This window comes from Podarcis tiliguerta (genome assembly GCF_965153285.1).
Source record: "Podarcis tiliguerta genome assembly, chromosome: 10".
NCBI classification, from domain to species: domain Eukaryota; kingdom Metazoa; phylum Chordata; class Lepidosauria; order Squamata; family Lacertidae; genus Podarcis; species Podarcis tiliguerta.
Genome location: NC_139543.1, coordinates 63,377,260 through 63,402,075, shown reverse-complemented (window position 1 = coordinate 63,402,075; position 24,816 = coordinate 63,377,260). Strand labels below are relative to the sequence as shown.

Here is a 24,816-nt window from a genome sequence, read left to right as displayed (position 1 = left end):
CTGGCAAAATCATGTAATTTGTGTAATTAATTACATTGTCTACCCCATTCATTTCAATGCAAAGGAAACACAATGCAGATTGTGGGGGAAACCATAACCAATTACATAACTGAAAGCAACAACAACAGCAGTTAGCAATAGTATTCACTGGATTGATTTCTGTTCTGGACATGGGACGATTAAGCAAACATAAGCAATTTCTGCCCCTATTTCTGCTTTTGTTAGAATTCTCCAACATTCCTGGGCGTGGCTGTCAGGTTGAGCCAAAGATTAAAATTAAATGATCTCAGGTATGCTGGTGACGAGGAGACAATTGCATATACATTTTTACAAAAAGCTCTGATACTGATTGGAATACTCACTTAGAAGACTTGTTGAAAGTGAGGGAAGTATTCAACAGGCACCGAAAAGTGAATAAAGATGGTGCCTGCGATGGGAAGGAGTTGGGAAAAGTAGGTGCTACCACATAATAATAACAATAATAATAATAATAATAATAATAATAATAATAATAATAATTTATTATTTATACCCCGCCCATCTGGCTGGGTTTCCCCAGCCACTCTGGGCGGCTTCCAACACAACACTAAAATACAATAACCTATTAAACATTAAAAGCTTCCCTGAACAGGGCTGCCTTCAGATGTCTTCTAAAAGTTTGGTAGTTATTTTTCTCTTTGACATCCGGTGGGAGGGCGTTCCACAGGGTGGGTGCCACTACCAAGAAGGTCCTCTGCCTGGTTCCCTGTACCTTCGCTTCTCTCAGTGAGGGAACCACCAGAAGGCCCTCAGCGCTCGACCTCAGTGTCCGGGCAGAACGATGGAGGTGGAGACGATCCTTCAGGTATACTGGACTGAGGCCCAATTCTGATGTTGTACAGAATAGGCCTCCTGGTGAGATGGTGGCTCTCTCGTTTGGAGCACAGTGATAAGTTGAGTATGGAAGGGATGAGGTGATATTTTAGGTCTTCATCTTTGTATACAAGGTATAAGTATCATATCCTTACCCCCAGTGGACCACTGGCAGCCAATTACCATTTTATATTTTTACATCCCATCCTGCAATGTAAGCGGGAGGGTTCCCGGTTCTCAACCAGAACTCAAGTCAGGCAATGTAAACATCTCCAGGGTTTTCACTTTGAATGCCGAACCTTGAACTTAGCTTGGTACCATATTAGTCACCGAAGCTGCTTCAGCAAAGGCATTACATGGTGTAAACACAGGATTCTGAACTTGATGGTTTTCAGGGTGGTGGGTGCTCTTTAGATGGTGACGTGTAGTTTTGGAGCTATTTTTAAGCGTGTTCTCCTTCATGGAGAGCACGTGTTGCGGTGGGGGCTAGCAAGACACCCACCATTGCTGGGCGGGAAAAGAGTTTGGCCACCATTATCATGGAGCTTCCTGTTGCTGGGAGATTTATATGTTGCCATTTTGTGATTGACAGCCATAGCCTTTAAATACTCTGCGCGCAGCATTGAGCTTCCTCTTTTCGCTGCACGCATCGGATCATCCGCCCACCCTCCCTATGTTCAGGGTTGTTCGCTTGACCTTGCTATGCCTGTCATGGGATCATCTGCTTTTGGGGCAGGGGCCCGGAAGGAATTTTGTCCATTTGGCTGATTGGCCAGTGCCATTTGGTTTTTGCCTACTGCGTAGAAAATTGTCACAACTTGTAAGGTTGCGGTTAGGCATTGGTTTAGAAACTGGTTGGTGGAGGGGTATGGCTTGGCTGTGCCTGCCCCTCCAAAATGCTGCTGCTGCTGCAAGGGTTTTCCATTAAAAGAACCCAGGGGCTCGTCATGCTTTTGTCCGGACCCCTGTCAAGGGGCTAGGGCCATGCAAGAGCCCCTGGGAGCATTTGGGGAGAGGTGAGGCATGGTTCCCAGTGCCGCCTCTCTCCCCAAAATGTTTTCCATTTCTGACTTTGCGGGCGTGCGGATGTCAGTCTGTCCCCGTGCGGGGTCAGATAGTCGCAACCAATGCCTAAGCAACCACTCACATTGCTTGTAATTTTAATAAAGTTGTGGCCAAAATTATGCCAAAAACCTTAAACTAAAATCATGGGTCAATTGTGTTTTATTGGGGGGTATTTTGGGGACAGGGACACGGGTGGCGCTGTGAGTTAAAGCCTCAGCGCCTAGGGCTTGTGATCGAAAGGTCGGCGGTTCGAATCCCCGCGGCGGGGTGCGCTCCCGTTGTTCGGTCCCAGCGCCTGCCAACCTAGCAGTTCGAAAGCACTCTTGGGTGCAAGTAGATAAATAGGGACCGCTTACTAGCGGGAAGGTAAACGGCGTTTCCGTGTGCGGCTCTGGCTCACCAGAGCAGCGATGTCACGCTGGCCACGTGACCCGGAAGTGTCTTCGGACAGCGCTGGCCCCCGGCCTCTTGAGTGAGATGGGCGCACAACCCTAGAGTCTGTTAAGACTGGCCCGTACGGGCAGGGGTACCTTTACCTTTACCTTTATTTTGGGGACCTTGACACACAAAGGGAAATTGCCAAAAACGACACTGCTGACACCGGTTGCCAAACGTCAGGGTTTTCCTGGACATTTCAGCAGGTTTCGCCCAGACGCTGCTTACGGTGGCCAAAACTCCAGTTGCATGAAAACCCTACCACTGGCCATTCTTGATGTTAACTGACTTACCCACATCCATTCATTTCAACAGTCTTCAAAGGAATTTCACTCCGGACCCACTGAAATGATGGAAAAGCAGAGACCTTCCTGAGCGCATCTGCGGTTCTGAGGATGAACCAGATTAAAAAAAACAAAACGAGTTGGAGCATTTTGCACAGCAGCAAAGTGTTATAAAAACAATCACACGGCCACCATTGTTATATCAGAATGTTGTTGACATTCATAAGTAGTTTGTGACTTTATGCTGGGCTTGATAGATATTTAGTTCCATGGCGGTGAGCTCAGCAGAACTAATCTCAGACCTGCTGTTGCACATGAAAAGCTTATTTTCTTTTAAGACTGATGAAATTAGAAAAATGATGATGTGTGCTCATTTGCATCAGCTTGGTGGATCGGAGCTTAGGATATCCAATATCAAGAAAGCCTCTCATTATGACATTTTGGAGGGGGCGGATTATAATTCAGATACACATCTGGCTATATCGTTCCTGTCCCTTTGCTGCTGGGTGCGGGGAATCCAATCAACAAAGTAGTATTATGTAGTCAAGTAAAACACTGGGAGGGTCCAAGAGACTTAAACTTTAACTCTCCGAACTGCAAAACGTTCTAAAAGGAACATGAAAAATACATATCGAAGGCTTTTTAAACCATTGCACTAAAGGGGTTCGTTCATCCCAATATGACTTCTTCGGTTTTTGACAAGCCGTTTAACAGCTATCAAAACATCATTCCAGTGTGAAGACCAGAGCTGTCTACCCACATGTTAGCACCCTTGTTTCTAGAGTTGCTTTGCAGATTTGGGGTTTGGTCCTTTTTCTCTTCTAAAAAGAGGCAGTTAGAAAAGCATGCTTGCAATCACACTCCCAAATAATCTTTGCATACACTTAGCTCTATATCATCACCTTGGAGACCAACTCTGTCCAGATTCCTTTAGCATGCTTTTTGTCTTATGCATGTCTGCTTACCATTTAGTCGGGGTGGGAGAGAAATTCAATACCGTTTGCATTAAAAAGTGAATTTGCACTTACAGAAACAAGACGTGAATCAAAACAGCTGCCCTTTGATATTCCAATTTCTCCAAATTTTGGGATACTGTTCGCCAGCCAAGTCCGATGTACAAAAGCCCGGGAGTAATGTGTGTGTATAGATGCAGAGATTAATTTGGGTGGAGAAAAACATTACCAAAAATCATTATGTTAGGTAGAGTTGCTTGGGAAAATGTGTATAATGCATAGAAAATGTGTACATTAGGAGAAATTTGCACTGAAGTGCGGTTGAGGGATTTAAAAAAAAAAGGACTATGCAAACTGATGTGGAAATGTAAAGAATTGAATTGTTTGTAAACTGTTTAGGGGGGTTGCCACAAACATTAATAAATAAATAAATACTGGAAAAGTGAGCAACCAAGAGAAACCAAAATTGACAGATTCATCCATCGCTACTCCACCCTTCTTCCTTAGACTCCAGCACCCATCTGCTACTCCCATCTGCCACCTGCTTCCCCAGGATTTGAGTTTTGCCTAGAATTCAGGTTGCATTTATCATTCCCCTTAGCAAATAGGCTTAATCCAGAGAAGATTGATTGCAGGTGCAGATCTTTCTTTCTTTCTTTCTTTCTTTCTTTCTTTCTTTCTTTCTTTGTATCCGTGGCCTGCTAACAGAGGCAACCCTCCACCCAATTTCCTGAAACACTATAGGGAAGGACTCAAGAGTCCAATCTTGCACACCCAAGACTTTCCCCCTGTTCCAAAGGCAACGGATTTGCATCCCCTTTGTGTGTATGGAATGACGAGAACATGCTGAAAACAGGGGAGAGACTTGTGTCCCTTTTTGACCCAAGACCCTAGGGCAGTGGGAGCCAACATTCCCTGCGTACCCAACATACCCTCTGGATCCTGATTGGGCTTCAAATTCCATAAGCCCAAGCCAACATGGTCAGGGTTGGTAGGAGGTACAGCTTATCAACATCTGGAAGGAACCCTATTGGCTAGCTCTGGTCTAGGGGTCGGAGGAAGATTTCCCAGCTCAACCAATAGTCTCGAAGATTCTGCTGCTCTTGGCAGCTGCCTCTGCTGCCTCTAGGATTGAGCTGGCTTTGATTGGACTTCATCTAGAACAGACTTTCTCAACCTGTGGGTCCCCAGATGTTGTTGAACTACAACTCCCATCACCCCTAGCTAGCAAGGCCAGAGCTCAGGGATGATGGGAGTTGTAGTCCAACAACATCTGGGGACCCACAGGTTGAGAACCACTGATCTAGAAGGTGGTGGGGAAGAAAAACGCTGTCTTCTATTCATTGGGGGGGGGGTAGGAATCCAAAATAACAGTTTTTAATAACTTCCTACATTTGCATGATGCATAAAGAGTGGCGGGGGGAGAGGGGGGGATCTTAATTTGGATTTAAATGCTTTTGGGCTATCAGCAACTTTCTCACATTTCCCCAGCAACCTAGTGAGAGGCATCAGCTGTTGTAATAAAACAGGGTGGATTTTATGGCGTTAATATGTGTTCGGTGGCGGCGTTTTAAAGTGTGCCTTAACAGCTGACACGTTGTAGAAATAGCTGCAATGTATCGGAACAGGAGTCTGTCACCAACAATGACAAATATGTTAGACTTCACCTCAAGAGGTGTTGGTATTGTGAGATTTATTTATTTATTTGAAAGGATTTCGTGGGGGGGGGGGCGTCTTGCAAGGCCCTTTGAACTTGCTTAGAAAAGGGAGGTTTTCATTTATCGCTTGTCTGGGTCTCGGGACCACTCTAGACGCAGCGTTCATTGTGTGGATCCTGTTAATTGATGCACAGTTTTTTAAACTGGGGGGTGAAGCAACAGTGGGACCACAGAAAGGGAGGGTTTAACCCTGTCGCGAATTCCTCACTGCGCTTTTAGCAGAATGCTCAGAGTCCCAGGTTCTTTAGTGCAGTATTTATTATTGTGAGCTAAATATATATACAAATATCTACAGAAGCATTTCAGACCTGCACCTTGAGGCAAAAGAAGACTCCACACTCATCTACACCACTCTACCATACCACCAACAATTACTATTGGACAGGCTCTACCTTTAAACCGGTGACAGCCAATCACATTACTGCTGAGTCCACAGAGAGTATTTCATCAGCCTGTTGCAAACTGAAGCCTGCAGACTTACTTACACAGCACCCTGTGAATCCCAACAAACCCTTCTCTGTTGCTGTTGTCCCAATAAACTGACCACCAGCACCCAAAAGCTGCAATTTGCATAAGCTTCTACTGGTGTCGATGGAGGCAGCCTCCTAACACAAATAGCTGCTTCAGGGATGCCAAGAACCATGCATGATCAAGTCCCAGACCCATTTAGTCCACCATCCTGTTCTCAGCAGTCACGAAATTAAAAGACGCCTGCTTCTTGGGAGAAAAGCAATGACAAACCTAGACAGCATCTTAAAAAGCAGAGACATCACCATGCCAACAAAGGCCCATATAGTTAAAGCCATGGTTTTCCCAGTAGTGATGTATGGAAGTGAGAGCTGGACCATAAAGAAGGCTGATCGCCAAAGAATGGATGCTTTTGAATTATGGTGCTGGAGGAGACTCTTGAGAGTCCCATGGACTGCAAGAAGATCAAACCTCTCTATTCTGAAGGAAATCAGCCCTGAGTGCTCACTGGAAGTACAGATCCTGAAGCTGAGGCTCCAATACTTTGGCCACCTCATGAGAAGATAAGACTCCCTGGAAGAGACCCCAATGTTGAGAAAGATTGAGGGCACAAGGAGAAGGGGACAACAGAGGACGAGATGGTTGGACAGAGTTATAGAAGCTACCAGGATGAGTTTGACCAAACTGCGGGAGGCAGTGGAAGACAGGAGTGCCTGGCGTGCTCTGGTCCATGGGGTCATGAAGAGTCGGACACGACTAACTGACTAAACAACAACAACCTGCTCTCAAAGTAGCCAGCCAGCTGCTTACAAAGCCCAGAAGCAGGGCCTGAGCTCAACAGCACTTGTGATTCCCCACAACTGGTATTCAGAGGTATACATTGCCTCTGTTGCTAGAGGTAGTGCATAGCCAACAGTGCTTGTCTTGCCCTTCATGACTTTGTCCAACCCCCTTTTAAAGCAAGCTTCCATCACTATCTTATCTTACGGCAGAGAATTCCATCATTTAATGGAGCCCCATTTACTCACTAGATAGTTATTGAATATGGGACCACAGCATGGAAGAAGAGTTACTCTCCCTTTCCGGTTATATCACTGCCACTTGACCTCCCTGTAACTGCTACTTGTGTTTTCAGAAAACAAGCAAACCCTGCATGATAATTGCATTGAAACAATGGACATCTAGTTTGGACTTGAGCCTTGAAGATGATGATGCTTTAACAAGAGGGCTTCTAATCCACTGACATTTGAATGCATTCGGCCTTGATTCTGTTTTTCTGCTTCTGGAAAGCGGTGAATTGCAGAACAGCAGTCAGATTTAGCTGGTGTAGGTCGCTGTTTAAGGACAAGAGGCATGAGCTGAAAGTCTCTTGGATCTCATGTCAGATACGAGTTCTCTGACATGTTGTCATATGTCAGCCTCCATGTCCCCCTCTGCCCCAACCAGCAGTATGGAGACAACAATTCTATCCTGATTTGCAAAGCTATTGTAAGGATCAATGTCTGAGCATACATTTTGAGCTTTCAGCACTTAGGAAGGAATCATCTTAATTATTTAGTGTTGTCTTGTTGTAGGCAGGGCTTTTTGCAAGCACCGACGATCAGCAGAGTGCTCTCCTGCTCATTGGGGCTTAAAGAAGGCCTTCCATGATGCTTTGATGCCCCCAACAATCAGCTGATTGGGTCACCTGGTGTCATTGTGACTTCGGTTAGTTAACAGGTAGCCAATCCCATTCACCTTGGCTTGTAGGACGTGGGAAGACAAGGATCCAGCCTGCTTGCTGCGTCCAGTTCCCCACTTCTGTTGTAGGGCAACAGTTCAGTCTCCTGTTGCTCCATAAAATATCACCATACTGTAGTGACTAGAGCAAGGATGGGGAACCTGCAGTCGTCCCAGTGTTGGATTCCAACACCCATCACCCCCATGTTTGCTTATTGCAATGGGAAGGTGGGATGGGGATATTTTTGACAAATAAATAAATATGGGCTGCCCAGCCACTCTGTGACATCACAGAAGCCAAGCCATTGGCAGGCAGGTGAATTATTGATCCCTTCTCCTGCCTAGCTGCATCTGTGCCATCAACGCAAATCAGCCACTCCCCTGCCGTACCCCAAAGCGGTGAAGATTTTGTTCTGGAACCAGGTGGCACTGTCTTTCTGCCATTAATTTATGTGCAGATGTACGGCTTTATTGCTTAAAGTGTTTTCGTTCGTCTTTCGTGCAGAAGTATTTATTTCAATTCTTACCTGAACGATTAACGAGGGCAGTTTTTCAGTGCCAGAAAATGCAGCTTCTTCGATATGGCAACACTGTGCATTTCTGCCTACCCTCTCCCATTCACTAATAATATCAAGTAATAAAAATGAGGAATTTAAGAAAGAATCCTCCGTTATAGCAAAGATCTTCCCTTTGTGAGAGGGAGGGAGGGAGGGAGGGAAAGAGAGAGATTCTCTCATGGTTTGAAGCTTCCAGAGAGAGGCTGTGGTTTTTAAGGTTTCAGATTTTTTTCTGCCCTGGATTCAAAGCATACTAAAGGCTGTCCCTTAAAGTTCAAAGGCCTGCAAGGTTATGTCTTCGTCTACACAGAATTGTTTCAACTGAGGGAAAAGATTCCGACATTAGCTGCAAGATTTCTTCTTCTTTTAAGTGCCCCTTCTTTTCTTTTGCTTTTTTTTTTTAAATGGGGAAGCGGGGAGAAAAGCTTTTAAAAGAAAAAAGAGACGTGCCACCATTAACAAGCTGAAAATGAAGCCGCTTAGATCAAACGCAGCTTGGAGCTGCATGTAACATGAACTAGATATGCGCGTCAACCCTTCCTGAATCGAAAAATCAGGAGGTAAGTCACATAGGAGTTTCTAATGCCGTGGTGGAGGCTAGATTTCCCCAACCAGGTGCCCCCCAGATATTTGTTGGACAACAGCTCCCATCGCCCCTGCCCAATGGCCACACTGGCAGGGGCTGATGGGAGTTGGAGTCTAGCAACATCTGCAGAGCACCAGATGGAGACAAGCCAAAGTAGAGAATGAAATGTTACATTTCCATCTAGATAAGCGGTTCTCAACCTGTGGGTCCCCAGATGTTGTTGGACTACAACTCCCATCACCCCTACTTAGCAAGGCCAGAGCTCAGGGATGATGGGAGTTGTAGTCCAACAACATCTGGGGACCCACAGGTTGAGAACCGCTGCTCTAGGTCTTCAGGTCTCCTTCTGGTGTTAGACTTTAATAGTATGCTCTAGTAAGAAATCCCTGTCAATGATTGTGATAAACACACACACACAGTCTGAGGCACTGTTAATGGGCAGTTCCCAAGACCAGATGGATGGGAGAGTTCCTGCTCTTGAGGGGCTAGCACTTCCTCTGAAGGAGCAGGTATGTAGCTTGGACCCATTTCTGTTGCTTGAGGCCCCAGTGGCCTCAGTGGTGTGAAGTGTCTTTTGCCAGCTTTGGTTGGTGACCCACCTATTCCCCTATCTAGAAGGGATTAGCTTAACATCTGCGGCCTGCACTCTGGTAACCTGTAGGCTGTTGTCGTTTAGTCGTGTCCGCCTCTTCGTGACCCCATGGACCAGAGCATGCCAGGCACTCCTGTCTTCCACTGCCTCCCACAGTTTGGTCAAACTCATGCAGGTAGCTTCAAAAACACTGTGCAACCATCTTGTCCTCTGCCATCCCCTTCTCCTTGTGCCCTCCATCTTTCCCAACATCAGGGTCTTTTCCAGGGAGTCTTTTCTTCTCATGAGGTGGCCAAAGTACTGGAGCTTCAGCTTCAGGATCTGTCCTTCCAGTGAGCACTCAAGGGCTGATTTCTTTCAGAATGGATAGGTTTGATCTTCTTGCAGTCCATGGGACTCTCAAGAGTCTCCTCCAGCACTGTAATTCAAAGGTGCTGTAGGCTAGATTACTGCATTGTGTTATATATGGGGCTGCCTCTGAAGATGGTTTGGAAACTTCAGCTGGTGGATGATTCAGTGGCCCGGTTGCACACAGGCAAGATGAGTTGAGCATACATTGCCAATTCTGGCCCAATTGCACTGGCTGCCAATTGCTTTCTGGACCCAATTCAAAGTGCTGGTGCTGAACTATTCAGTCTTACATGGCTCAGGACTTCAATACCTTATGGATTTCCTCTTCCCATACAAACTGACCTGGATCCAGAACTGATCACCCGAGACCCTTCTCAGTGTCCCCTCTTCCCGAGGGGTCCAGAGGGTGACAACACAAGAAGGAGCCTTTTCTGTGGTGGCTCCCCATCCCCAGAGAGGTTCACCTGGTGCCATCATAACATGTCTTTAGGTGCCATGCAAAAACATTCCTCTTTAGCCAGGCCTTTTGGCCATTAAACAATCTGTAGCCTTTTACATGCGAGTGGAATGTTATTGTGATTTGTTCTATGATTGTTTTATTGTATTTTATTGATATGCTATGTGAATTATGTGTTTAATGTTGTACACCACCCTCGTATCTTCAGATAAAGGGTGGTATATAAATTGATACGATATGATGTGATTCTTTGGGTAATAATATATCGCACATTCTACTTAAGTCCTTCACTCTTGGTCTGTGACCAGGAACACCATCCCTCTCTTCCATTGTTGTTGTCGTTTAGTTGTGTCCAACTGTTCGTGACCCCCTGGACCAGAGCATGCCAGGCACTCCTGTCTTCCACTGCCTCCCGCAGTTTCGTCAAACTCATGCTGGTAGCTTAGAGAACACTGTCCAACCATCTTGTTCTCTGTCATCCCTTCCATTAGGCAGTGGGAAAGGGACTGTCACTCTGCACATGCTCAGTGGTGTTCTTTGTGGTTCATAGAATCATAGACCTGGAAAGGACCTCCAAGGTCAACAAGAGCAACCTCCTGCCTTCTGAAAACCCACTGCTAAGACATCGCTGATAGGTGGCCATCTCCCATCTGCTTAAAAATCTGTTAATGGAGGACCCACTACTGTTTGAGACAGTCTTTTCCATAGCCAATCAGTTCATGCCATCAGGAGGGGTTTTCCCTCAAATCTTTAGTCTAAATCCTTCCTCCCCCTGATCTTTTGTACCCATTGTTTCAGGCCCCCGCCCTTTGGAGCGACTGAAAATAAATGTGGTCCTTAAAATATGTGAATATTATTGGATGCCGCCAAGGGCTGAGTACAGAGCCCAGCAATGGAATCCATTGCTGAGCCTGTCGCAAATGGAGCCCCGCCTTCTGACCAATAGGTCTCAAGCATTCAAATGAGCTGGCGTCGATGAGGATGTTACATTCTGCCTTGGGCTCATGGTCATCCGGACTCCTGCCAATGGTCTCCTAAGGATGCTAATGAGACAGGACTGATGGAAGGCGGCTTATTTAAGCCACTGGGAACCACAACTCTTTGGCTCAGCGTCTGAGCTTCCTCCTAGCAACCAGCTAGGCTTCTTCTCCTCTCTCCTTATTATCTGCTATGGCATTTGAAATCTAATGGAGGCCTGTTCTGGTGGGGGTGGGAGATGGCGAGGGAGGGAGGGAATAACAAGGCAACTTTGCTGGCCACTCTGAATGCTTCTGTGTTCTTCAAGTTTCTCGGGGGTCTTGCCAGCCCGCGATAAATGTCAGTGTGGCAGAAGTGAATCTGATAGAGTTTGCCCTTTCGTTCCGCGCCCGTAACCCACAGTGCTTTGCCATAGACGCTGATGAGCCATAAACTCTCCATTCATTATGCATTCTGTCTCGACAGTTCAGGAACCCGCTGAAAGCAGCGATTGTCCTATACGAGAAAAGAAATGTACATTAAAATTCCTCGGATACCTCCCCCCCACCCTTAACAGCTATTAGGCATTTAAAATTGTTTAATATAAGTGGCTTATTTCACAGAGAGCAAGGGTGGGGGGGGGAGCAGATTCCAGCAATTTTGTCCTTGATATTCTCCTGCCCCCCTCCCCACATCTACGTGTAGCACTTTAGTCAAAATTTACATAATAATGGATAAGGAAGTGTTGTGGCACACGGAACCGGCATGCATTAGTCCTCAGCCGCTTTCCCAAAAGGCTTGAGAATGCAGCAGATTCAATCTAGGTCAAAGGGGGGTGGGAGGTAGAAAAGAGACCTCAATTTACGAGACAGAGAGGGTGTTTATAGCGAGCGCTTGTATTCGCAAGGGTATGAGGATGACAGAGTGAGGCTTCTTTGAAGGCGCTCCCTCGCGCAACGAAAGGCTGACAGGAAACAGCAAGTTCTGGCCAATTAACAGAAAATGCAGACATAACCAGAATGCAGAGCAAAATGGGAGTGCCGCAAATTTAGTCGTCGGCTCCTACGAACTGGAGGTTCCCTCCTGCTGTTGTGCAGAGGAGAAGGTGCTTGCTCGCAATTGGGAAGGGCCGTAGCGCAGAGGTAGCGATTCTGCTTTGCAGGCAGAAGGCCTCAGGTTCAAATCCCGGTACCCGCAGGTAGGGCAGGGGTAGACAGTGCTGACCTGGGTGAGATAAGGCTTCGGCTCAGTATAAGGCTGCTTCCTATGTTTCCAACTCAGTGTGTGTGCTGCCAAATACAGCAGTTCTTTCCAAGGATATCAGGACAAAAGGAATGAGGAGGTGGAAGGGGAGCCTAAACAGTTTTATTAACAAATAAACAGGTGGCGCTGTGGGTTAAACCACAGAGCCTAGGACTTGCCAATCAGAAGGTCGGCGGTTCGAATCCCCGCAACGGGGTGAGCTCCCGTTGCTCGGCGCCAGCTCCTGCCAACCTAGCAGTTCGAAAGCATGTCAAAGTGCAAATAGATAAATAGGTACCACTCCGGTGGGAAGGTAAACGGCGTTTCCATGCACTGCTCTGGTTCGCCAGAAGCGGCTTAGTCATGCTGGCCACATGACCCGGAAGCTGTACGCCTGCTCCCTCTGCCAATAAAGCGAGATGAGCGCCGCAGGCCCAGAGTCGGTCACGACTGGACCTAATGGTCAGGGGCCCCTTTACCTTTTTAAACAGCAGGCATACAAAGCATAACATAAAACATACCTGACAGGGGCTACCCAATCTCCCCTTCAGCTGCCCAGAACCCCAGGTAGAGAAGCAGGAGAAAGACCCCGACCGCCGGTCTCCCAGCATCAGGTCCTTTGATCTGGGTAGAAGCTCTCCAGGCCCCTCCCACCTATGGCTTTTATAGCCTGCCTTGATGTAATCAAGTGCACCTGGCATTGCTCATGATTAACCCAGGACCCTGAGATGGAACTAATACAGAGCGGCTGAGAGTCGCCCACTACCTGCAGCCAGGCATCCAGCCAGCACTTGCAACACAGAAGAACCCAAGAAACTCCTGACAGGTGTGTGAAACACAAGAATCAAACTGGGGGTGTCAAAGGGAAAGGGACATGCCACCTAACTCCTCGAAATACAATTGTCTTCCGCATTTCCACTACAGTGTGGAAAGAGGAAGAGGTAAGGCCCTTTGAGTAGAAGGTGGGTCCCAAATTTGGAAGGATCTGTCCATGTCAGTGCCTCCCAGTTCATCATTTTCCCAGTCTTAAATTTGTTTCTCCACATTTCTGTGAGTTTTGTGTTTTTAAAAAAATCTTACGAATCATTCTTCATCGTTTTAGTGCAATTTTCGCCAAATAAACACATTTTTGCAAGCATTTTTTCCCCTAATGTCATGCATTTTTGCATGCTGTTTTCACTAATATATGCATTTCAATGTACACTTTCTCCTAATATATTCACTTTTGTAAACATTGGTTGCATCACAAAATTCAGTTAAGTGCAAATTTCGAAGGATGGCTGTGTTTCAGTTCCTGTGTTGTTTAAGAAAGTGCAAATTTGATAAGTTTGACTGTAAATGAGAACTAAGTTGACTTTCTCCCCCATCTCTAGCCTTTAGGTGGCATGACACGAGAAAGCACATTTTTGCACAGTGTCTAGCTCAGGTGCAGTGAACCTGTGGCCCTCCAGAGACTGCTGGACCCCAGCTCTTGTCGCCCCTGGCCACTGACTATTCTGGCAGGGTCTGATGGGAGTCCCATGGCATCTGGAGGGCTGCAAGTTCCACAACCCTGAACAGATTCTTGGGCTGAGGTATTGTTTAGGATTATTTTTTGTTGAGGGTGGGGTTGCTGATGTTGAGTTTTCTGTATGAATGAATAAAACTTTATTTGCATAGCCAACAGGCCATAGCATCAAAAGACAAACACCTGACATATGGTTGTCAAGCCTCTGCTTAAAGACCTCCAAAGGAGGAGACTCCACCACACTCCTTGGCAGCAAATTCCACTGTCGAACAGCTCTTACTGTCAGGAAGTTCTTCCTAATGTTTAGGTGGAATCTTCTTTCTTGTAGTTTGGATCCATTGCTCCGTGTCCGCTTCTCTGGAGCAGCAGAAAACAACCTTTCTCCCTCCTCTATATGACATCCTTTTATATATTTGAACATGGCTATCTTATCACCCCTCAACCTCTTCTTCTCCAGGCTAAACATGCCCAGCTCCCTTAGCCGTTCCTCCTAAGGCATCGTTTCCAGGCCTTTGACCATTTTGGTTGCCCTCCTCTGGACACGTTCCAGTTTGTCAGTGTCCTTCTTGAACTGTGGTGCCCAGAACTGGACACAGTACTCCAGGTGAGGTCTGACCAGAGCAGAATACAGTGGCACTATTACTTCCCTTGATCTAGATGCTATACTCCTATTGATGCAGCCCAGAATTGCATTGGCTTTTTTAGCTGCCGCGTCACACTGTTGGCTCATGTCAAGTTTGTGGTCAACCAAGACTCCTAGATCCTTTTCATATGTACTGCTCTCAAGCATAATGCGGCTTCCAATGTTTCTGTATTTCTCTGGTGGCTATTTCCTTCAAAGCACTCAAGAGATCTTCAGCTACAGGATAATAATCTCCTAACAATTAGCTCCCAAGATTCACTCATTTCTAGGCCATTTACCAGGTACAAGATGGTGGACTGGAAGAGACATTGACCTGATGCAGTGGCTTCTGCTAATGTAACTGCCTAACTCATAGTAACAATTTCCAGACTTGCATCTATACATATAAATTATCAATGCAAATTTGATGCAAATCTGTGTCCCCTTCTCAATACAGTGGTACCTCTAGATACGAATGGGATCCGTTCCGGAGCCCCGTTTGCATCTAGAAGTTAACGTAACTAGTGATGACACGTCTGCTCATGCGCCGCTTTTCGCCGCTTCTGCGCATGTGCGTGATGTCATTTTGAGCAGCTGCGCATGCGCAAGCGGCGAAACCCGGAACTAACGTGCTCCATTACTTCTGGGTTGCTGAGGAGCACAACTCGAACGTGCTCAACTTGATACATATTTAACCCGAGGTATGACTGTACTGTATCTTACCTTTTTTTATGTCAGTAGATCTACAAGGGCTTTGAAATCATAAGGTGTGGTTTCCCATCAGGCTTGAACATGGATCTCTGTTGTTAGGACAGGGGTTCTCAAACTTTCTACCCCTGAGGCTCACTTGAGATGGCTGAAAAGTACTCTACCTAGTGGCAGGTAGAGGCATAGTTTGGCATAATTACAAGCAATTGCTGACATCATATTCTACTGATATCTAATCCTCCTTCGGGAATTGTTAAATTATTTGCCCCAGAGTTGTCCTCATGGCAAGGAGCTCCAGAGATCAGCCTTCCTTGAGTTAAAACATTTTTTGCCCTGGAGGTATTATGACTCAACCTCCCCATGTTCAGCAGGATTGCTGATCTATAGCCTCTAAATGGAGAGAACCTTTTCTCGGCTATTTTCCCCTTCCCACCTCCACATGCCTATCAAAGTACTTTTACGGCCTAGGACCCTCGTACCTACGGGACCGCCTCTCCTGGTATGTCCCACAGAGGACCTTACGGTCTTCAAACAAAAACATATTGGAGGTCCCGGGCCACATGGAGGTTAGGCTGGCCTCAATCAGAGCCAGGGCTTTTTCAGCTGTGGCCCCGATCTGGTGGAACGCTCTGTCACAAGAGACTAGGGCCCTGCGGGACTTGACACCTTTCCACAGGGCCTGCAAGACGGAGCTGTTCCACCAGGCCTTTGGCCAAGCCACAGTCTGACCCCCTCCTTTAGTAATCCTCACAGAACTCTAGCCCAATGCTTGCCATTAATTTGATTTTAAATTGATTTTAGAATGAATCGATTTTAGAATGCTGTATTACTTTTATTGTTGTTAGCCGCTCTGAGCCCGGCTTCAGCTGGGGAGGGCGGGATATAAATAAATAAATTATTATTATTATTATTATTATTATTATTATTCTATATTTTGTCTGTTCTCCTTTCACATTCCACTTTTACCTTATCCCCCACTCCCAGAGAAAACTTCCACTCGCTCATTTCCTTCCTTCCTTCCTTCCTTCTGTTACGGTAAAATCTGGGTGCGAGGCTGCTCTGCCACCCAGCTCGTCGGACTAAGTCCGCGGGTCCCTGCGGAGGAAAATGAGTTCAGCCGGAGACAGGAACAAACTGCAGAAGATCCATGTTTATTGCGCAACAGGTTCAAGGCAAGATTGAACAGCAAGAGAGGGGTGACATTAACTTTTGAAACTTCCCTCCATATCCCAGAATACAGTGCAAAATACATCCCAGTTACATCATGAATACATTAAGAAGAGGTTGGGTTACACAGAATTAACATATGGAGGAGGGAGGGGGGAATATGCAGAGCTGAAGATATGCGCAGATAAGCACATCCTGAGTACCGGTGATGAGAAGACAATGGTCCATGTATGCATAGTCTGCCACCTGGCATTGCCCAGAGGAAAGGCTTGGCAAGTGATTTGACAGGATTAGGGTCTTGACACCTTACTTGAGGGATTATGGAGGACAGGGGAGGTGTCATAGAGTCCTAGAGAAATTGAGCAAATTGGCACGTTGATTTTCTATGAATTTTATAGATTTTAGTCCCTTTTGACATTGACAATTGGAAATAAATGGATATATTGTAGTGAAGAAGGAGGTGAAGAAGACATGCCCCCCCTTCCGTATCACTTCCTTCCTCCCTCCCTCCCTCTCTTTTTTACATTCCCTTCTTCCTCCTGTAATAGCTTTATTGTCATACTCACATCCTTTCTGTTCTCTGTTTAATTATAATGATGATAATCGGTTCTTTTTTTTCTTTAAAAAAAGTTTAGGGGTACTCTCATTTTCCTACTCATATTGAAATACTGCCCCTCAATGAGGCAAAACTTCGATTCACAAAATGTTTAGGGGTATGCGTCCCCCTGCGTCTCCCCCCCCCCAAAAAAAAACCATTGATGATAATAAATACTAACCTTTTGATTGCTCTCTAATTTCCCATTGCCCTCTTTCTGCCTGCCCACAAACCTCTCTGTCTTCCATCAACCTTTACTCAGCACGCAGGACCTTTCTGGTGCGGGCATTGGCCCAGTCCCAAAATTACGGCATGGTTAGGGGGCCAGGCTGGCCTATGAGGTTGTGGGTCAAGTCTCACCATTTGAGAAACACTGTTCTAGAATTCAAACACCATGCACAAGTCTCTGCTAATTGCGACCCAATTTATTTCATAAACCTGTTTCCCCAGGTTGCCATTTCCCTGAGCTTGCTCCTAAATTAAACGTCCCAAATATTACTCTCCGTGGATCCTGTGTAAAAGAAAGAAAGAAAAAGGCTGTTTTTTTTATACCTGAATTCCTTTTTTAGCAATTGAAAGCAGAGGTCTTGGGGGAAGGCAGCGGAAGGCGCTGCCAGGTTCCCTGCTTTGCATCTCGGATTCAGCTTGCAGCCTGCAAGTCGAGCTTGCGGTTTTCTGCAAGGTGGCATCGATCGCTCCCCTTGCAGCTGTCCCGAATGGCTTTTGCTTGGCAAACAGCTTCATGTGTCAACAGCTGTGTGGCATGAGATTTCCACCCCCCCATAAATGCTGACCCCGTTCCGTCATAAGGGTGGCATCTAAAATGGCGCAGGAGGTGCGGAAAGGTGCATAATATCTGGACCCAAGCCCTGTTGACTTGAAAACTTGCTCAGATTCAGTCGCTTTGACAAGCTGCCAACACCCCTCACTTGAGATTCCAGGCTTGTGTGAAGCCAGCACCTGCTCTGCTTGCAAATGTGGATGCGAAGGGGAATTTCATTCACAGAAAGGAATGCAGGGAGGGAGGGAGTGCACACACGCAGAACTTCACTCATTTACCCTTCCAGGGCCATCCATTCCTTGATCTGTCAGCCCCTTAGAATTCAAAGGCAGCCTTTAAAGGAATTTTCAATTCATAACATGATGACTCTGTTGCTGTCCTGAATGCGAATGCATTTTGAATTGAATTTGTCGACTGGGATTCTGGTTGGGAGTTTTTTTTGGGGGGGTTGCTAAAAGAATAGGGAGAGCTCAATCATCAGATAATCATTAGAACCTTTCTTCTTTTTCTTCTTTTTTGGAGGAGTTTATTAGGCTAGAAGCAAAAAGCAGCTTCTGTACACTTTTCCTTTGAAAGTTGTCAGTCGCCTTTGAAGATTCACAGCGATAAGATCTTGTTACTCCTATCCCGTGTTGTCAAGGTTTCAATGCCAGAAGCAGGTTTTGGTGTGTGTGTGTGTGTGTGTGTGTGTGTGTTGTTCACAACTTAGGAGAGCCCCAAAGTCATTCAGGGGGGCTGAAAATGACAGGTGTTGAAAGATTGGACTGCAAATTTTGCAGCTGCTGATGCTTATAACTTGACAGAGCTTGTTGCACTAAAAAGCTTCCCCTACCATCCCCCCCCCCTTTTTCCCCTTAGACCTTGTTCATATCATTCATCACTTGGTTATTGTCATGCACTGCCAGGGATCAAACTGGTAACTCAGGGCCCTGCGCACAGCTGCTGTGCTGTGTGCTGAGACCTCATGGTCACAGCATGGAGTATTTCCCTAGACCAGAGAAGGGCACCTTCCTTTTTATGTCAAGGGCCACATTCCATCAAGGGTAATCTTTGGCGGGACCATGAAGAAGGCTGATCGTCGAAGAATTGATGCTTCTGAATTATGGTGCTAGAGGAGACTCATGAGAGTCCCATGGACTGCAAGAAGATCAAACCTGTCCATTCTGAAGGAAATCAGCCCTGAGTGCTCACTAGAAGGACAGATCGTGAAGCCGAGGCTCCAATACTTTGGCCACCTCATGAGAAGAGAAGACTCCCTGGAAAAGACCCTGATGTTGGGAAAGATGGAGGGCACAAGGAGAAGGGGACGACAGAGGACGAGATGGTTGGACAGTGTTCTCGAAGCTACCAGCATGAGTTTGACCAAACTGCGGGAGGCAGTGGAAGACAGGAGTGCCTGGCGTTCTCTGGTCCATGGGGTCACCAAGAGTTGGACACGACTAAACAACTAAACAACAACAACAAAAAGCAGTGGGTGGGGCTGATGGACCACCTCCTTATTTCTCCCTCTTTGCTACCCCTTCTCTCTCTGTTACCCCCTCTTCACCTCCTGCATAGCAGGGATCTGAACTGATCTCTTGCAAAGGACCTTCCACCTCCACTCTCCTTCCATCGTTCCATCTGCTTTCTTTCTCCCTCCCCCTGCCCAAAAAGATCATTTCCCTCTGTGAGCAGAGTCCTCCTGCCCCATGTGAAATTTGACCAAGGAGTGCATGAAATGAGGCTGAGGAGCACAGCTTGCCTTCTCCTGCTCAAGGCACAGGATAATTCCCAGGTTCTGGGGTGACCCAGGCTGGCCATCAAGTCTCTTCTCCTGGTTGGGCTAAAGAAGAATCCTCCTGCTCGAGTTGGGACTTTGCTTGGAAACAGGAATCCTTCATGGCTCTGCCTTGTTCTCCAGTTCTGATCTCCCTGCTCTTGACACGTGGATCAGCTCAGTTTCTGGTTCCTTGCTCTTATTGGGAAACATGGTGGTTGTTGTTGTTATCCCACCATCCTTCCAAGGTGGTGGACATGGTTCTCCCTCTCTCTATTTTATCCTCACAACAACCCTGTGAGGTAAGTTAAGCTGAGAGACTTATGACCTGCCTAAGGTTACCCATTGAGCTATAACAACAACAACAACAACAACAACAACAACAACAACAACAACAACAACAACAATTTATTATTTATACCCTGCCCATCTGGCTGGGCTTCCTCAGCCACTCTGGGCAGCTTCCAACAAAATATAAAAATACAGTAATGCACCAAACATTAAAAGCTTCCCTAAAAAGGGCTGCCTTCAGGTGTCTTCTAAAAATCTGGTAGTTGTTCTTCTCTTTGACATCTGGTGGGAGGGCGTTCCACAGGGCAGGCGCCACCACCGAGAAGGCCCTCTACCTGCTTCCCTGTAACGTGACTTATCGCAGTGAGGGAACCTCCAGAAGGCCCTCGGCACTGGACCTCAGTGTCCTCAGCTTCATGGCAGAGTGGGGATTTGGACCGTAACCACTGCACCAAACTCAAAATTGCTTTACATGTGCATTTTCAACACCGTGTCAAGCCATGGCTGACTTGAGTGAACAGGTTGTCGGCAGGTCAGACATCTTTTTTTTTTTTTTTAAGGAAGCCCAGATAAGCTTCTTTTAATAGTTTAATTAACTAAGGGTACCCATTATCCAAGAGCTCTTTCTCAAGTGTGTATGTGTGTGGGTGTTTGTGAAGTACAGCTTTTTATCAGAGATCTAGAGGAATTGAATCTTCGTGTGTTCCAGTACAGGCTGACCTCATCTGCACCTCCCAGAATAAATGTGCAGCCTAGATCTTAGGAATCCACCTCGTTTTCTGCTGCCTGAATATTCTGACACAGCCCCAAGCTCACAATGCATTGAAAAATAGTTTAAATGGTGTGTTTTCAGAGAAAATACATTTTTTTATAAAAACATGTATTCAAACATATGGTTAAATCCTGCCTTCCATGTGAATTTTTATTATTTTTATTTTTTAGAAATGCAAACTATTATGGAACCAGGACAGAACAGACTTGCAAGTAAACACATCTGAAAGTGACATTTGCCTATCCCTATAAATAGATGAGCTATATTTAGCCATTCATATTTATAGTATAGCTCATTTATGAATTTTCCACTCTCCGAGATACTGTTTTGTATAACCTTCCATCATAGTTGTGGTGGTTGATTTGGTTAGGAAACGGAGCTGGGGTATCTGCTTGGGTTTGTGGTATCGCTTGAGTTTATTTTATTTTATTTTTTATTTTTAAAATCTTTATTAAGCATATTTCACAAAATTATACAACAATATACTCTATTACACTTTGCATCCCATACAGCAAAATTTTTTTAAAAAATACAAGAAATTTTAAAAAGACCTGAAATAGGCTTCCGATTGTTCTCAAAAAAACTAAATTACACTTGTTATATTTTACACAGTATCATATTATTATATTATTTTCTTAAGTCATTTGGGGGGGGGAGAAAAGAAAAAGAAAAAAGAGAATTAAATGGAAACATTAAATTTACATATATTATCTAAACATTGCAAGACTCATTCAAGATCTGCCAGGAGGTTTTTGCTGCCACAGTAATTTTTCAGATATCCCTTGAATATAATCCATTCTTGGTTTACTTTTTGCGTCAAATACCCTCTTACCCTCCCTGTCATTTTTGCCACTTGCAGATATTCTAACACTTTAACTTGCCATTCTGATTTTGTAGGTGTAATTTCATTTTTCCAATATGTTGCAATTAAAATTCTGGCTGCGGATGCCGCATACATAACAAAATTGAGTCAATTTTAAAGGATGAGAAGTGAGGAGGAGGAACACAAGCTTGCCTCTGCAAACTTTGGCCTGTTGCATTCACACATTGCACTTTAGAGTGGACAGGTACTCTCAGAAATTTGCCTGTTAAATTGTGGGTGAACACATCAGACGACACAGCGATTCTTCAAACAGCTCTTGTTTATTCACAGGACAGAACAGAACTGAACTGAAGGGTTCAGCCAGCCTGTTTATATAGAGCTCCACTAGAACACAACAGTAACCATTTTCGGTAACTACCCAATCACTGAATGTCACTTTCAATCCCTTATTTGCATATGTGGACCTGAGTGAAAACTATCTACAGTATCCCCCTGCTGGCCCAGGGGGAGAACTTCAGTACATAACATTGCCCAGAATGAGGATGTGGCCCTTAGGCTGAAAGGGGTTTCCTGAGCCCCATTATCATTGCTTTAAGCACACCATAAACAAAGGTTTGCATGCACAGGGTGGGCGGGTGCCTGTATGTATATATAAAGGGCTTTTTTCCCCAGCCAGAACTCTCTGAAACTGAGTTCCGGCACCTCTCAGGTGAGCGCCATTGTCATTATAAGAGAACAAAAGAGGTGTTTGTGGTGAGTTCCAGCACCTCTTTTTCTAGAAAAATAGCACTGTATATACACACACAGGTATATAGGAAGCTGACACTCCCCAGGATCTGGTTAAATACAGTGGTACCTCGGGGTGCAAACGGGATCCGTTCCGGAGCCCCGTTCGCATCCAGAAGCAAACGTAACTAGCGACGGCACGTCTGCGCGCGCACGCGCCGCTTTTTGCCACTTCTGCGCATGTGCGTGACGTCATTTTGAGCGTCTGCGCATGTGCGAGTGGCGAGACCCGGAAGTAACGCACTCCGTTACTTCCGGGTTGCCGCGGAGTGCAACTTGAACGCGCTCAACATGAAGCATATTCAACCCGAGGTATGACTAGTTATCTGACCATTCAGAAACAAGATTTAGAGTCTGGTGCCAAGAGTCTTCTCACATGTACCCATCAGTATAAATTTGCCATTCGTGTAAAATGGGGAAGATTGATATCGGAGAGAGAAGGGGAGTCGAGAAGGAGAAGGCTGTTAAGAGGGAGAGAGAGAGAGAGATAGCAAACCTCCATTCAGAAGGTACAATCTTTGACTGATTTAATGATCCTTTACTGATGCTGATGATGATTCTTAAAGGGCTGAAATAATTGCCAAATGGTCTCTCTTGTCAACTGTGAAAATTTAAGGGTGAGTCTGTTTGCATCCGTTACTTAGAGGCCTTCCTCCTGACAGCTCCTCGACAATGTTCCCTGTTCAGCACAACTGCAATGCCAGCGCTCAACTCGTTTCCAGGGTGCTATGATGCATTTCCGTGTATTACAGTGGCAGAAACATGGCTGTTGCTGTTTGCATTAGGAAGACGCAGTCGGTAGCTGCTTTCTTTCTTGCAGACCTTTCCTGGGTAAATTGCAGGAGAAAAACGGTTCCAGCATGGGATGGGCAATGGCTGAGTTGGGGCCCACAGGAAAGGTAGAATCATAAAATTGTAGCGTTGGAAGGGGACCTGAGGGTCATCTAGTCCAACCCACTACAATGCAGGAATCTCAACTAGAGCGTACATGGCAATTGGCCATTCAACCTGTACTTAAAAACTTCCAAAGAAGGAGAGTCTGTCACTTCTCATGGGAGTCTGCTCCAGAGTTGAACAGCTCTTATTGTTGGAAAGGTAGCTGTGAGATAAATTGGGACTAGGTAAAGGACCCCTGGATGGTTAAGTCCAGTCAAGGGTGACTATGGGGTTTTGGCACTCATCTCGCTTTCAGGCCAAGGGAGCTGGCGTTTGTCCACAGACAGCTTTCCAGGTCATGTGGCCAGCAGGACTAAACCGCTTCTGGTGCAACGGAACATTGTCTGTGATGGAAACCAGAGCACATGGAAATGCCATTTACGTTCCTGCTGCAGCGGTACCTATTTATCTACTTGCATTGGCGTGCTTTCAAACTGCTAGGTTGGCAGGAGCTGGGATACAGCAACGGGAGCTCACCCCGTTGTGGGGATTTGAACCGCCGACCTTCTGATCAGCAAGTCCTAGGCTCTGTGGTTTAACCCACAGCAGCACCCCCCTGCATTAAACCAAGAAAAACTGTTGGTCTCAGTACTGTCTACACTGATTGCCAGCAGTTCTCACAGGCTTCAGCCAGGGGTATCCCCATCGCAGATGAGGCTTCAGATGTGCTCGCAAACTTGTCCCAATTCTCAGCTTCTTGGCACCTTCTTGAACAGTAAGGTGTGAGGATCTTCACTGGGGATGAATGTAGTGAACTTGTTTTCTGTGGCTCAGCTTGCCAGAGGAATCCATCAATGGCTTTTAGGGCAGGAAGAAACTTACCTTTGGCTGTTGAAATTTTTACAACCAATCTGCACTTGCGGCATGTGGCAACAGCCCACAAAACAAGCATACCCCACTGTTTACATCGTGATGCTGACTGAACTTTTGGTTAACGTAATTTCTGAGCAGTAAGAGTTTGCAGAAGCTGTAGGTGTGCTTCGTGGGTAGCTTGTGTGAAGTGAGAAGGGGGTGGTTTTTAATATTTCTCTCCCTGACTTTTTAAACAATAAAGTGTTCCTGTGATTCATGCCACTCATGTTGGCTCATTAGAAGTCACCTTTCCAAGCCTTCGTATATTCATGTCTCTCATTCATCTCCACACCCCCAGCCCTGAATCGCTCTCTCTGTTTTTCTATTGTAGCTGAGCAATCCATTCCCGGCAATATCTGAAAGCTTTCCAATTTCTCTCTGTAGGTTGTTGTTTCGTAACGTTTTATACAAGAAAAGCTGCGCTTGAAGCACAGAATGCACTGCACAATATTAAAACCTTACCTGGGGTGAGTACATTTACTTCCTTTCACTTTTGGAGCTGGAAGCAGGTTGGCGGGAGGGAAGTGAAATAAATAGCTGTGCTTGGAGAAGGTGCTACTTAAAGGATCTGGGTAACCCCCAAATGCTTCGGACTTTCACAGGAGGGTAATAAGCTGATGGCTAAATGTCTGCAAACTGTGCCCATTGGTCAGCCCACTCATGAGCTTGTTAATATGGTCGAAAACCGTTCATAATGTTGCATAGTAGCTGCCCTCCAGATGCGAGCCAGCAGGGAAATTATTTATTTTTATCTAAACAACCCATTTGACTAGGTTGCCTCAGCCAATCTGGGCAGCTTCCAATATATATTAAAACACAACAAAACATCAAACATTAAAAACAGGGCTGCCTTCAGATGTCTTCTAAAAGTCAGATAGATGTTTATTTCCTTGACATCTGATGAGAGGGTGCCACCATTGAGAAGGCCTTCTGCCTGGTTCCCTGTAAATTCGCTTCTCGCATTGAGGGAACTGCCAGAAGTCC

At 45.8% G+C, this 24,816-nt stretch overlaps 2 protein-coding genes across 51 annotated transcripts in view; one reads left to right on the top strand and one right to left on the bottom strand.

Annotated features, from left to right (window-relative positions):
• LOC310659256 (uncharacterized protein) overlaps window positions 1–24,816 on the bottom strand; it is a 516,050-nt gene that overhangs the window by 342,079 nt on the left and 149,155 nt on the right. The gene's annotated exons all lie outside the window — the stretch shown is intronic.
• CELF2 (CUGBP Elav-like family member 2) overlaps window positions 1–24,816 on the top strand; it is a 523,411-nt gene that overhangs the window by 371,602 nt on the left and 126,993 nt on the right. For all 50 annotated transcript variants that reach the window (XM_083402110.1, XM_083402120.1, XM_083402090.1 and 47 more), the window contains one exon: window positions 24,217–24,299. In XM_083402110.1, the coding sequence (XP_083258236.1) occupies window positions 24,217–24,299 (83 nt within the window). The remainder of the gene's footprint in view (window positions 1–24,216; window positions 24,300–24,816) is intronic.